The 14,642-nt window shown below is 45.9% G+C and overlaps 1 protein-coding gene across 10 annotated transcripts in view; it reads left to right on the forward strand.

Annotated features, from left to right (window-relative positions):
* Nucleotides 1-14,642, forward strand: part of EPB41 (erythrocyte membrane protein band 4.1) — a 56,397-nt gene that overhangs the window by 21,540 nt on the left and 20,215 nt on the right. For 2 of the 10 annotated variants that reach the window (XM_054395422.1, XM_054395425.1), the window contains exons 14-18: nt 681-806; nt 2,428-2,526; nt 4,383-4,594; nt 7,499-7,561; nt 10,129-10,308. In XM_054395422.1, the coding sequence (XP_054251397.1) occupies nt 681-806; nt 2,428-2,526; nt 4,383-4,594; nt 7,499-7,561; nt 10,129-10,308 (680 nt within the window). The remainder of the gene's footprint in view (nt 1-680; nt 807-2,427; nt 2,527-4,382; nt 4,595-7,498; nt 7,562-10,128; nt 10,309-14,642) is intronic. The other 8 variants (XM_054395423.1, XM_054395424.1, XM_054395426.1 and 5 more) reach the window with 8 other exon arrangements.

A 14,642-nucleotide genomic window follows, 5' to 3' on the forward strand; every position in this document is an offset into this window, starting at 1 on the left:
CTCCAGTGGACTCATTACATTTCCACCTTGCACCTTGTTAGACTGGGGAGATGGTGAAAAGTTTAGGATGTGCTGGCACCAGTGAGCTGCCCCCTTATTAAATTTGGGTAGTTTTGTGAATGTGGATTAGAAAACTTCAAAGTTTGGTCTTGAAACTTCTTGGATTCTTGCCAGTCAGGGAAAGCTTGATGCTGTCAAGACAGAGGGTGGAGGACACCAAGATAGGGCTGTATGGCCTTAGTTTCCATATTTGTACATTTAATTAATAAAGCTGCTGGGTTTTATATAGGTTTTTCTCTAGAGGAGCCTGGGTGTGTTTTTCCTAGCAGCCAACACCTGCATCTCCCCAGACTTGACAGGCAGAGCCCATCCTGGTACCACACTTAAGAGCCCTTCACGTACCCCACAGATCCCTGCCTTGGCTGGAAGCCTGCAAGGCTTATTTGTGGTCTTCTTTTTCTCACTCATCCAATACAATGCTGGGCCTTGCAGCTTCAGAGAGACTGCTACACAACTGCCTGGTGGAAAGTTACTCTTAAGCTGCCTGGTTTAAAACCCTGGCGTTCCCAGTCGCTGCCTCGGAGAGAGCTCTTTTCTGGCTTTGTCCTCTGCTGTGGTGACCACTGTGTGTCCATGCAGTTCTCCAGCCGCTATCTTAACACCTGCAAACCTCTTTCTAGCCAAACACACTCTTGAAACTTTTGAAATGAAGCCCATTGCAGAGGAGGAAGAGGAGGAGAAAGTAGAGGTGGTTAAGGTTCCTGTGGCCAAGCCAAAGTTCATGGAGCCGCTGCCAACATGGTCAGGTACAGCCACAGCAACATGTGCCATCAGTGCGGCTCCTGCAGCTGCCCGTGCTGGAAAATGTTGTAGTGCTGCAGGACAGGGGTGACATCGCTTGCAGTGGTGTTCAGTGCCACTAAAATCCCACGTGGCTTTGCAAGTGTGCTGTAGTGTGCTGCTTTACTGGGGTGTGCTGCTTGCTGAGCCAAGGAGGTGCCATGCCAGGGCTTGGCTGTGTGGCTGCATGTTGAAGTGAGCATGCAGTGGCCTCTGAACCCTCCTCTGTCACTGTCCCTTCTTACAGGTTCATTCCCCAGAGTTGCAGGATCCTGCAGTGCCTGAAGATCAGATTGTCTGCTCTGGGACTGCTGGAGGTCACCTACACTTGGCCTTTTCTCCTTTAATTCTCTAGCTGGTTTTGTTTTTTTTTTTTGTTTTCAGAGCACCTTCACTGATCCACACTAATAATTAAAAGCAGAGCTGGTTAGTCATAACAGGAAGAGGGGGTTGAAGCCATGGAGGGAAGTAACTGGGAACTTTACCTGTTTTCTTGAATATTCTGAAGAGCACTAAACCAGCTCCTGTGCTTGACTTGATGATGTCTCATGGGATGGGCTGCAGCAGGGTAGCCAGTGGCCAGCATCCTACCTGAGCACATCCAGGAGAGTCATGTGGCAGCTTCTCCTTCTTCTCATTCCCCTTCTGAACTTTTTCCTCCTCTCAACACTTCTGTTCCTAGTAGGGATTGTTTTCCTGGCCAGGTTAATGGAGAATAATCTTACATTTTGGAGCAGCACTTTTTTCTGCATTTAAATCATCATGTGTCAAAATAGCTAAAGGTAGTAAATCAACAAAATATAACTAAAATAACCCAGTTTGGGACAGCATGGAACTCATTTCTGGATATCAAAGGAAAAGCATGGTAGCTGTTACTATTTCTCCCACAAGTCTTGGTGCTCTAAATTAGTGTGAGAGAAGCAGAGTCCCTAAAGAATATTGGAACGATCTCTTAAGGGAAGTAGTGGATTCTCCTACATGGGACAGTTTTAAGACTCATCATAAGAAGGACACAGAGCTGTTGGTGCAAGTCCAGAGGAGGGCCACAAAGATGATTCAAGGGCTGGAGCACTTCTGCTGTGAGGATAGGCTGAGGGAGCTAAGGGGTGTTCAGCCTGGGGAAGACTCCAGCAGGACCTTAGAGCTGCCTTACAATACCTGGAGGGATCCTACAGGAAGGCTGCAGGGGGACTTTCCCTGAGAGTGTCTAGAGACAGGACAAAGGGGAATGGTTTGAAGCTGAGGGAGAGCAGGGTTAGATTGGAGTTTAGGAAGAAGTTCTTCACTACCAGGGTGGGGAGACTCTGGAACAAGTTGCCCAGGGAGGCAAGGTTGGGCTAGTCCTTGAGCAACCTGGTCTACTTGAGAGGTGTCCCTGCCCCCACTCTGTGATTATGTGATTGACAGGGTGCTGGGGCATCTCATTTCAACTCTACTGTTACCTAGAAAGCTTGGACCAGATGATCCCTGGGGTCTCTTTCAACGTAACATTCTATGATTAGAGAGAGGTGGCCCTGCAGATTTACGGTGTTTCCTTTGCTACTTCACTTTTGAGGTGGCATTTTAACCCATCCGTAACTTTTTTAGCCAAACGTGCTCTTGGCAATGTTGAGATAAGTCCAATTGAAGAGGAGGAGGAAGAAAAAGTGGTGATGAGAGAACCAGAGGCAGCCCTGCAGAAGCCAGGTACCACCATGATGGCTTTGCACACCCAGCATCCTCCTGATCCTGACTGTTCCTGCCATCTCACCTGTCCCTCTGTACAACCTCCCCGTGGCTGTCACCGCTTCTGTGGCATAAATGCACCAGGACATGGCACTGAAAGGATCACACAATGCCTGGCTCAGAGGCTGTTCTGAAGAGGGGCAGGTAGTGAGGTGGCAGCGGCAGTGGGTTGGGTTTTAGGGGATGTTTTCAGCAAGACATAGTGTCTGGGAATTTGCTTCGAAGTGTAATTTCAGTCCCTGAAAAATCAGGTTCTTTTTTGCCTTTGTATGGTTTTGGCCACAGGGCTATGCTTGATGCTGTACAGGTTTATTACACACATGCTGTACAGGTGAGATGTGATTTGCTTTCCAGTGAAAGAGGAATTCTTACTAAGGAGGTACTTGAAATTACAGGGTCTTTTTTTAACACCAAATTTCCTGGTGTCTTTGACTAGATGATGATCACTGGTAACCTGGTGTTGGCCAGGATAGGTTACACAGTGTGACCCTTGCTGTGTAAACTGTGACTTTTTTGCTCTCTACGACTCCCTGAAGAGAGGCTGGAGCCAGGTGTTCCCAAAGAACAAGCGATAGGACCAGAAGAAATGGCCTCAAGTGGCACCAGGGAAAGTTTAGGTTGGACTTCAGAAGAAACTTCTTCACTGAAAAGGTTCTCAAAGATTGGCACAGGCTGCCCAGGGAAGTGACTCAATCTCCATCTCTGGAGGTGTTTTGAAAAGGCAGAGATGTGGTGCTGAGGGCTATGGGTTAGCACCAGCCTTGGTGGAGTTAGAGAATGGTTGGACTGGAGGCTCTTAAAGGGCTTTTCAAACCAAAACTATTCTATGTTGAATATTTTTAGGAATATGAGACGATGTCAAAGGAATTATTTCAGGTCCCTAGGTGTATTTTTAGTGGAAGGGCCACAACCCAATATCAGAACTAAATAGCTTATTGCATTTATAGGCACCCAGTGAATGAATTGATCTTCCTTTGTCACAGTATTGGCCTGAATATTTTGGAGGTGTTGGGCTTTTTAGGGATCAGGAACTGTCTGGGAGATCAGGAATTGAAGGAAGGAATAGGTAGTTGATTTTCTGTGCACCTAGTGCTTGAAATTAGACTGTCATCCTCTGGAAAGATGATTTTTTGGCAGCATACTCTTCATTTCTGCAGTCATTGACCTGGAGATGCTGGCTATCTTCTTGCAACAGTTCCTTGGGCTGCAGCAGAACATACCCATCTTGGACATGCAGCCCCAGCCTGCTTTGAAACCCACCTAGAAGTTGCTGTGAAGCTGCATTGAGCAAATCTTGTTGATTACTTTTTTTTTTAATGTTTGAATAGCTGAAAAGATTGTGAGGCTGGGGCAAAGTCTGTGCTTCCTTCCAGAAACCACCTGTCTCTGGCTGAGGAGATGCCCATGAGTTGAGAATTCACCACAGCTCTAGGTGTTTCTATTTTAATGGTTACACTGGAGTGGACTTCTGTGTCAGTTGTGTGTGAAGGACCCATAAATCAAAGGCACAGTGTCAAAAACAGATTTGCCTTTCTGGTGTGGCTTCTCTGCAGAGTGCAAGCTTGCTTTTTGTAAACTTTCTGTTGTGGTTTTTTTTTTTTTTATTTAAACCATGAAACAGTCTCAACTTTCCTCTACTAAATGCACAAGCTGCTTTGCACAGCATCTTTATTTCTTTCCCCTTTTTTTCTCTCTTCTCCTCTTCCTCCCTTTTCTTTTAAAATGACAGCACTGTAACTTGTAAATGCTTTGCCTGGTGCTCTGGAAGTGTTGCCGGCTCTGAACCATGTCCTGATTTGTCTTTCCCACATCCTCAGCAGTGGCTATGATAACCCCTGAGAGGAGTCCCCGTCCCACCTCTGCCCCAGCCATTGCTCAGAGCCATGCTGCAGAACAAGTCCCAGCTAAGCCTGATGTGAAGGATATGGTCACTGCATCTAAAGTAGAAAAGGAAACAGCAAAACCTGGTGTGAGACGTGAAGAAATCCCAGTGGAGAGAGCCAAGCTGGAAACAGCTGATGCATCAAAGGTATGTCACACCAGAGGCTCTTTGGAAGAGTCTGTGCTGATGCTGGGTGGGAGCATCAGCTCTTGAAGCCACCCCAGAGCGGCAGCTTTTTGTACCTTGTTCTTTACCCAGGCATGAGTTCAAGGATCTAGATCCTAGGGAAACCCCAGCCCTGACCCTCTGGGTCAGGGAAGAAGGAGCTCCAGCTGGGCTGAGTTTGGTGGTTACAGTCAAATGAAACTCAAATTGCTGATACAGAATCATAGAGTAGAATCCTAGGATCGTTTGGTCAGAAAAGACCTTTGAGATCACCAAGCCCAACCATTATGGCATTAAAAAAGCTGGCAAGAGTTGCATATGAGTTCCTGGGACTTGAATTTAGGGCTCACCCATCACTGGGCTGTCTGCACTGGTTCCTGGTATGACAGCAGGAGCAATTCCAGTGAAACTGATGATAGGGATCTTGTCTGCAGCCCTGTGGCTGAAGGCACATTGTTAGGCTGTCTCTGGGAGAGCTGGTGATAACATTCCTGCAAGCTGGAGTAGGACTTGAGTTGTGGATGGCACTGTCAAGACCTTGGTGGATTTATTGTCTAAACGAAATTTGTTTTAAACATGATTTGATCTTTCCACAAATGTCTGAGGCCTCCACTGGTGGTGAGCTATGCGTACTGTTCCCATTACTCCAAATAGTGGGCAAAATTAGTGCTCCTATTACAGTGTCCTTAATATTCTGCAACTCTTAGTGAGTGAAACCACTGCAGCAGAGGTGCCTTGCATATTTCCCACATTACTCTGAATGTTTTGCTGCTCTCAGCATTATTGAGCCACATTTTGCCTGTAACATAACGTGCAGGGGGTCTTGTATGAGAAAGAGCAGTTGACCTCCCTGGTAATGAAGGCTGGGAGATAAAGGTGAAGAATGGGACGGTTGCTTCTAAATACTTCAGGGCTTGTGTAACCAGCAATTTTTAACTGAAAATGCTGAAGGGACCTTCAGGCTGGTTGGTGCTCAGCATGTGCTCTGGCACCACCACTTAACCCTCCCCACCATTAAACACAAGTCAGTTTGATTCATCCCATTCTTAAACACTGGGTTTTTTTACTTCTTTAAGTGTAGATGTTGGAGGAAGTTGTGGATTTGAATGTGCCAAATTTACCATTTCTCAAATGTAGCTGCATCACTTCACACCCACCCATGCTTTTGCCTTCAGAGTATTTGGCAATCCAGTTTCTCTAAAATGTCTCCCTTTTAAAGAGTTAGAACAATCTTGGCTCTGTGCTTATGAACAGTAAAAGAACTTCATTTATGAAGTTCATAGGCTTGATTTTTGTAGCTAGATCTCTTCTCACTGCCTCTCTTGAACATAATACCTGTGGATAACCAGTCATTTTCTGGTTTTGAAGAAGGTCTCTCTTAATTTGAGCGTGTTGCTTTTGGGAAGGATTTCCCAGGGAGATGGAAATGAAACCTGAAAACACTGCCTGGCCAAGCTAACATGAGTGGGAAGCCTGTCTCCAGCTGCACTTAGAGTACTGGTTTCAAACACAAATAATTCTGGAGCTGCAGGAATTATTGTGGATGTTGTGTTGACTAACTGACTGTTGCCCAAGAGCTGCTGTGTCATTAACTCTTTACCGAAAGACTGCATGTTGGTTTACTGCATGTTCATCCAGCACTTCAAAACCAACCTACTGCAGCCGTTGGCCTCTGGAAACAAATCTACTAACAGAAAATGTTTTTACCAATTTATTTCTTAAATGTAGGTGAGGAAAGCGCACACTGAGGTCAGAGTACCCACCACCGGTGGTGCCCAGCCCCAGGTTTGTGCTGGTTGTTCAGTTAGGTTGCTCACAGTCTTTTTAAAGATTGAACCAGTGAGGTTCAATGTAGTGAAATGAACCAACCACTCTTTTTTTTCCTATCACTGCCCAACAGCAGCAGCCTGCAGAGAAAGAGGAAGAGCTGATAAGAATGAGGAAGGTTAGCCATTTTACCCTTTCACCAAACAAGTTTGCCATATCATTCATGCATCTGTAACATGTTTAAAAAGACAGTGCTCCAACTTCCTCATGTGCCTGGGGTTGGGGTTTGGGGTTTCTTGGAACTACAGCTATGAAATTATTTGATTTCCAGATAAAGAGCTTTTTATCCAATAGTCTGCTAAAAACACACAGGTTGGATATTAGAAACCCACTTGGTTTGATTTCTGAAATTGATCTTCTCTCTGTCAAATTTGATTACAAACTAAAGAAACCCATTTGATTGGAAACAAAAAACCCCATTTGTTTTGAAACCAAAGAAACCAATTTGATTAGAAACAAAAAGAAACGTTTGACTGGAAATCAAAGAAACCCATTTAATTGGAAACAAAAGAAACCACAAAGTGTGCACTGCAGGAAATGCAGATGAAAAAAGCGTGATGGTTTTTTGTATTGATGAGTAATAAGGGAGATATCCAGGATAGAAAAGGTGGTTGAGACATAGTTACTGTGCACATAGAGGGTGTGTAAAAGTTACACCAGGCACTACAGCCTCCTCACTGGGGTGGGCAAGCATCATCTCAGGAATGTGTGTGCTAGGTGGTGCTTGCCTTCCACAGAGAACAATGAACTGTCCTTTGTGATGATACAAGCAAAGGCAAAAGCCACTGATCTCCTGGGAGCTGTCTCTTTAAAGACCTCATTGCACCTCCCCATCCTCCATCAGCAAGACCCCCATTTGCTGCTGGTGGCCCCAGGCTATGTCCCCACAGCAGGGTCTTCACCCCACGCTGGCAGAGTGCTGCACCCCTAACCTTCAGTTGACCTTTTTTAATTTGCCAGTTTGTCAATCCTGCAAGAACAACATTTTAATTTTTTGTGCTTTTCTTTGTTTTTTCTTTTTTTTTTGTTTTGTTTCCCCCTTTTCTTTCGTTTTCACAGAAAAGATCAAAGAGGCTAGATGGTGAAAACATTTATATCAGGCATAGCACTTTAATGTTGGAGGTTTGTATGAACTTGAAGCTTTTTTCAGTTGCGTTTGCCTAGACTTTCTGCATCTGCACTGAACTTCATCCTCTTCAGCTGCCTTTGTTTTTGCATGCTCCTGCACAAGAGACCTTTTCTTCTTTTGTTTTCAATGTGCTTTTGCATGGTGACAGTAAACATGGTGATGTGCAGGCATTCTTCCCTCTCCCTCTTCTGACTTTCATTCTCTCGTACTGACCCAAAATATATGATTGGCAGAGCTGCGTGCTCAGATCTGCTCTTGGACTCGCTAGCTGCTCATGATGGCACCAGTCACAGAAGCACAGTCATGAAAATGCAGGATCGTTTAGGTTGGAAAAGACGTTTAACGTCTCCATGGAGCTGATGCAAGGGCTGGATGCTCATGGATGAGAAGCCATTTCATCCCTCCACATACCCAAAAGCCATTTCATCCCTCCCAAAGCCATTCCCTTCAGCTTGGGAGCCTTTACACTTGGTTTTACTTCAGCATGGTCTCAGAACGGACCACGCCAATCATATATTTTATTCTTTTTAATACACTGTGTTATGTGAAAGATGTTTTGTGCCTTCTGATACTCTGTGCTCCGTGTTTTCTACTCCAAATTGCAGCACTAGCAGCTGGTAGGGTTTCCCTGTTGGTATCTCTTGTACTAATTGCCTTTTCCTACTCTCAGTTTTAAAGAATTTGCAGCTTTGAGGTGTTTTTCATTAAAAAAAAAGAAAAGAAAAAGTTGGTTTTTTGGACTGCTACAACTTAAGCTTTTGGCCACAAGTGAAGGTTCTGCAGCACGATGAGCAGAGTTCAGCTGGAGTGCTGTGAAGACTGCGTGTGTGGCTTTCTTCCACCCAACTCAACCAGCTCCATCTCCCCAACCCCAGCAAGAGCTTTTTCATTACTTTTAAACCCTCTTTCCTGCAGTACTTTGCTCTGACACCCAGCCCATTTGCTCCCTGATGCCCTTCCCACCAGTTCTGTTGCAGGTGCTCCAGCCCTCCCCTAGCAAAGGGCTGACCCCAGCGGCTCACCTGCTTTATCCCTCGTTTCTTTCAGCCCATGCTTTTGGCAGATGAGAAGTTTTTCCAGCAGACCTCATGCTCCTGAAGCTGCTGCTTGGTTTAGTTGGAAGCTGCTTAATACTCCCTGCTTTATAACCCACACTCCATGTTCTCACACCAAGGGCAGAACAGGAGGAAAAGCTTTAAGGCTTAATGACCTTGTTCCTTGAGATGCTTCCCAGCCCTATTGTGGCTTCACATAGCTCCTCGTGGCTTTCGCTTCTCTGCCAACCCTCCCAGGACAAGCTCTTGAGCGGTGGTGGACAGCCAAGGTGGCCTTTCTCACTTCTCTAACCCAGGAGCAGCTGTAGGGCTCCTGGACCTGGACTGGTCTTTATCCTGGAATCCTCATCAGACTTATTTATGTTTTTTTTATATTTTCCCTATAAGCAGTCACTTGCTTTGTGCTTTCACCTGGGACAGACACAAGAAGTGTCTTCCCCCCCGCCCTGCCCCGGAACCATGCCAAAAAGAGCAAATGTTCTTAGTGAGGCAATTTGGGTGGTGTGTCCTGTATCTGCACGGATGCAGATATTCTAGGGGGGGACTCTCCATTAGGGCTGCCTTTTCTCTCCCATCTCCTAATATTGATGGGCTGAGTAACAACTAAAAGCACCAAACCAGTGTCGTTTCCCAGCAATGCTTTTACTGACCTGGATTTCTCCCCTTTCTAACGGGTGAAGTTTGCAGCTTTTCGGCACTGTCCACAAAAGTCATTGTTTGGTTTATGCCTCTTTTTTGCCAAAGCTTTGTTTTCAACCAGGTCTGGTTTGCTTGCAAGGAAAACCTGTTTTGAAACAAGTTGAAGAGAGCTGACGTGCCTTGAAGTCATATATGCTATAAACTGGCATCACAGAGTAGGAATCTGGCTTTCTCCAGATGAAGGACTTTAGCAGGAGTTTCTTGATTGATGCACTGTAAAGTACATTCTCAGTTTGATTTCAGAAGTCATAAACCTCCTGTGATACATCCTGGAGGGATGAGATGAGATGAGATGGGGGGAAATAAAAGTATTGGGGCTATTCTGGAAGCAAAGATAATTCCTGGTAGGATGAAAGAGAAATGGGTATGGAGAGAATAAATCAAATCGGGAAAACAGTTCCTTAAGCATTAATTGCATTTACAGTTGAGAATCTTCAAGCTAACAGAGGGAAAAGAAAGCAAACCCACCCAATCTAAATTAAATAACCCAAACAAACTTAGTTTTGCAACTTAGAACAATCTCAGATGGGGAAGACCCATGTGAAGACCCTCAGCTGCGTCTAGGTTGGTGCAGCTTGAGCTGAAGCGCTGGCACGTCGTGCTCCTATAGAAGCCCCATTACAGTTTCTCCCAGTTAATACCAGTGGAAAGAGGAGAAAGGATGCTCTCTGTGTGTGTTTGCAGTGTGAGCACAACTGATGGGAGGCAGCAGCAGCTCTGCTGAATGCAGCTTTGCTATGTGGCAGCGAGGCAATGGTAGGTGTCCTCCCCGTGTCCCTTCATTCATCCTGTCCTTTTACTGATAGGACCTAGATAAGACCCAGGAAGAAATAAAGAAGCATCACGCCAACATCAGTGAGTTGAAGAAGAACTTTATGGAGTCCGTCCCGGAGCCTCGGCCGAGTGAATGGGACAAGCGTTTGTCCACTCACTCCCCTTTCCGAACCCTCAACGTCAATGGGCAGATTCCCGTGGGAGCAGATGGAGTGAGTACCTCAGCGGCGTGTGGGTATCCAAGGGACAGTTTGCAACCCAGCATTCAGCCTAGGTTTTAGTTATACTGGATTTTAAAAGTTAATACTAACTTTGAACATTTACAGAGGCCTCTGAGGGAATCCATGCTTTAGTTGTGGTATCATAAAAATGGGATTTTTTGGGGGGTAGAAAAGGATGTAGGAATTCTTCACCTGGTTTTGCTGCCACTTTTCCATGCTGCTAGACTTTGTCATATGGTTTAGACTGCATATTAGAAAGAAATTGTTTACAGTTAGGGTGGTGAGACACTGGAACAGGTTGCCCAGGCAGGTGTTCAGGGCCAGGTTAGATGAGGCCTTGAGCAACCTGGCTAGTGTGAGGTGTCCCTGCCCAAGGCAGGGGGAATGGAACTGGATGTCTTTAAGGTCCCTTCCAACCCAACCCATTCTCTGAGTCTGTGATGGATATTCTGGGAACTCGTTTATTCCTGGTGCCAGGGAATGCATTTCCCCCAAAACATGGAAAAAAAACCACCCCAGACCCCAAACACCTGACTTAAAGGATTTATTAATTCAGAGATAATGCTGCAGGTAACCCAATGGAGAAGGACTAGGATAGTTCCAATTTTCTGAAGTCACTTTATTCTCCAGTTAATCCGGGATGTTAGTGGGTTTAGCCTTGCGTTAGGATGTGCAGGTGCTGGTCTGCCATGGAGGCTTCAAGAAGACTTCTCTGGTCACTACATCAGGGCTGGTCATACATGATGGACTCTTTCTATTCACAGAAGCATTGCCTGTATGTTAGTAGCTACATACACTCACTGTTTCTCTGCTAATTTCCTTAAAAATTTAATTTTCCAAAGAAACCAAGTGGGAGCAGCAGAGATGCCGACTGTTTTTTTCTTGAATAATTGGTTTCTTCTTGAGTACACCCTCAGCAACTGAGTGCGCCCTCGGCAAGTTTGCTGACAACACCAATATGTGTGATGCGGCAGACACACTGGAGGGAAGGGATTCATCCAGAGGGACCTGGACAGGCTGCAGAGCTGGGCCCAAGCCACCCTCATGAAGTTCAACAAGACCAAGTGCAAGATCCTGCACCTGTGTCAGGGCAATCCCAGACACTGATACAGGCTGGGCAGGGACTGACTTGAGAGCAGCCCTGAAAAAGAGGATGTGGGGGTGCTGGTGGATGAGAAGCTCAACAGGAGCCACCAGTGTGCACTTGCAGCCCAGAAAGCCAACCAGATCCTGGGCTGCATCAAGAGAAGTGTGGCCAGCAGGTCGAGGGAGGTGATTCTCTCCCTCTGCTCCACTCTGGTGAGACCCCACCTGGAGCACTGTGTCCAGTTCTGGAGCCTCTATTACAGGAAAGATCTGGAGGTGCTGGAATGTGTCCAGAGAAGGGCCATGAGAATGATCAGAGGGCTGGAGCTCTTCTCCTATGGAGACAGGCTGAGAGAGTTGGGACTGTTCAGTCTGGAAAGGAGAAGGCCCCAAGGTGACCCTATTGTGGCCTTCCAGTATCTTAAGGGGGCCTATAAGAAAGGTGGTGAGGGACTTTTTTAGGGTGTCAGGTAGTGATAGGACTCAGGGGAGGGAATGGAGCAAAACTAGATGTGGGTAAATTTCAGATTGGATGTTAGGAAGAAGTTCTTCCCCATGGGGGTGGTGAGATGCTGGAACAGGTTGCCTGGGGAGGTGGTAGAAGCTCCATCCCTGGAAGTTTTTAAGGCCAGGCTGGATGTGGCTCTGAGCAACCTGATCTGGTGTGAGATGTCCCTGCCCATGGCAAGGGGGTTGGAACTGGATGATCCTTGTGGTCACTTCCAACCATGACAATTCTGTGATTCTAATAGACATCTTCTCTGGGTAATATTGGAGTTACCTATCTCAGATTTGAAGCTTGTGAGTAAAACTATAGTTAGAGCTCATGGTAATTGATCTAATAAATAATGAATGTGATTTTTCATTACAACTGAAAAGTGGCACCCTGGCTGTGATGGCAGTAGCTGTAGAGTCTCTCCTGTTTTCAGTCTGGCTTCTCCCCACCCTGCCCACAGCAATTGCTGATAAACTGGCATTTCATCTTCAGAGCATTGCAAGGGAGATGCTTTTGAAACAGAAAGAAACCTGCAGAAGAGGGAGGGTTCTCAGAACAGGTACACAGGGCTTAGCAGATGGGGTTGCTAGAGGTTCCTCAAAGCACAGAGAAGAGCTGAACTAAGGAGGGTTGATCAATGAGCCCTGAAAGTGTTCAAGGCCAGACTGGACAGGGCCCTTGCAACCTGGTGGAAGATGTCCCTGCTCATGGGAAGGGGCTTGGAACTAGATGATCTTGAAGGTCCCTTCCAAACCAAATCATTCTATGATCCTTGGAATTACACTGTTTAACACATAGATGGGTTCTCCTCTTTGTTTGCCGAGTCTCAGGGCAGCAAAGCGATGCAGAGCTCTGCCCATGGTGCCACATGGTGGATGGATGTGTAGATGGAAAGAGCAGGGGCTCTCAGACTTCACAACTGAAGCTCAAGAATGATATTCTTGGTTATGATAAAGAATTCCTTTCCTGATGACTGCATTGTGAGGTCTTGGGGGGGCTGCTGTTAATGATAACTGGGTGCTGTGGGCTTTCCCCATCTGAGGCTGCCCTGGTCCACAGAGATGCAAGGGTTGGTGTCAGCCCTGGATTTGCATTTCTGGATGTTCCCTCTTCATCTGATCCTCTCTGAAGTGGGCTTGCTCTGAGGTAGAGGTGGGCACATTCTGCTGTGAACTTCCAGAAATGCATCTTCACCAGGCACCTACAGGGAGGGATTTTCCTTCACCTGCCTGTGTTTATGGATGGTAAATCATGATTCAAAGCAGTCCTGTTCCTCCTTTTTCTTGTGGTATCTTTACCCTGCTGGGGTGGCCAAAGGGGTTGCAGCCAGGGCCTGCTTTTCTGCTGTTCCCATATGTTTTATTGCAAGACAACTGAACCTTAACACGCTTTGTGTGTCCAGGTCAAGAAAGTCACTGTTCTGTCTTCTGAGAGACAGGTTGGTGGGCTTGAGGTAAAGCTGCTGTTCTTATACCTGCTTCTGAACCAGACTTCTGCTATTGCAATGGCACCAAGCAAAAACTCAGCAGCAGCTGATGGATAATACTTTTGTTTTCTTTTGGCTACATGAAATAGTTTTGTAACTCACCCCAAGAGGAATTTTGGCACTGCTGCAGCTTTTGCAATCTTCAATTTTGCTTATTTGGTGCATGGCTGGTTCGAAAAAACTGCATGAAAGATAAAAACTGTGTATTCGTTGAGAAAAGCAATGATGGGAGTTTAACTGTACCCTGTTCTTTTTATGTTGTCTTTCTTTCCTTTTTGTTGTGTTAATGGTCATGTTACTCTTGCATTTTATTTTTTTGTTTGCTGCCCAGTCTCCCAGCTACTTTCTCCCCAATTCTCATCACTTGGGGGTGTGCAAAGAACCGGTCCCAAAGTTCCACACTGATCAGAGGAGGTTGGTTCAACTCAGAGAGCTCAGAGCCAAGTTTTTCCTCTCCTAGGTACACTGGGGTTTGACCAGGTCAAGCATACTAAAGGGATGGAGAGTTACTAAACAATTCCCATAGTCTTTCTTTCTCCAAGGGAAGTGCTAGAGAGCCCTTGCATGATCCTGCCTGATGAGTTTCTCATTCTTTAGACTCCAGAAGGAGTCTGGAGGCTGATGAGTTTCCTACATTCCTTAGACTCCAGAAACAAGAGTGCTAAAACGTGGAGCAAAACATAAGGAGTTTGCTGTACTCCCACCACCATCCTGCCCTGCTCACACTCGGGATTTCTAAGAGTGACAATTTTTCACTCATTCCAGTAGAATGTTTGAAACAATGGAGATTTTGATAATGTGTCAGACCTCTGACCAAGCATTTCGTATCCTCACTGCAGTCTGGATGCTCAAAACTATTGAACAAATGCTGCGTCTTAAGGGCACTGTAGAGTAGAAGGCCATCAGAGACCACATTTTGTACTGTGCCATCTCTGTTCCTAATGCCTCAAAGTTTTTTCTCAACCATTCCAGTTCCAAAACAGTTCATTAGATTTTGAGTGTACGTTTTTATGGGAGGGCAGTGACAAAACACACACGATTCTGACCCAGAGCTTTGTGACACAACACGTGTGATCCTGACCCAGACGTTTGTGTGCTCTGCAGAAAGGACTAGGCTTAGTAGCTCTAAGGCTGAAGCCACCAGCAGCTCTGCTCTCCAGGGCAGCTGATTTTTTATGCTGAGATACAGACTGTCCTAACACTTTGCACACCTCCAAGTGCCCTTTGGGACATTTTCCATCTGTCATTTTTGTTCAT

This window comes from Indicator indicator, chromosome 33, assembly GCF_027791375.1.
Source record: "Indicator indicator isolate 239-I01 chromosome 33, UM_Iind_1.1, whole genome shotgun sequence".
NCBI lineage: Eukaryota > Metazoa > Chordata > Aves > Piciformes > Indicatoridae > Indicator > Indicator indicator.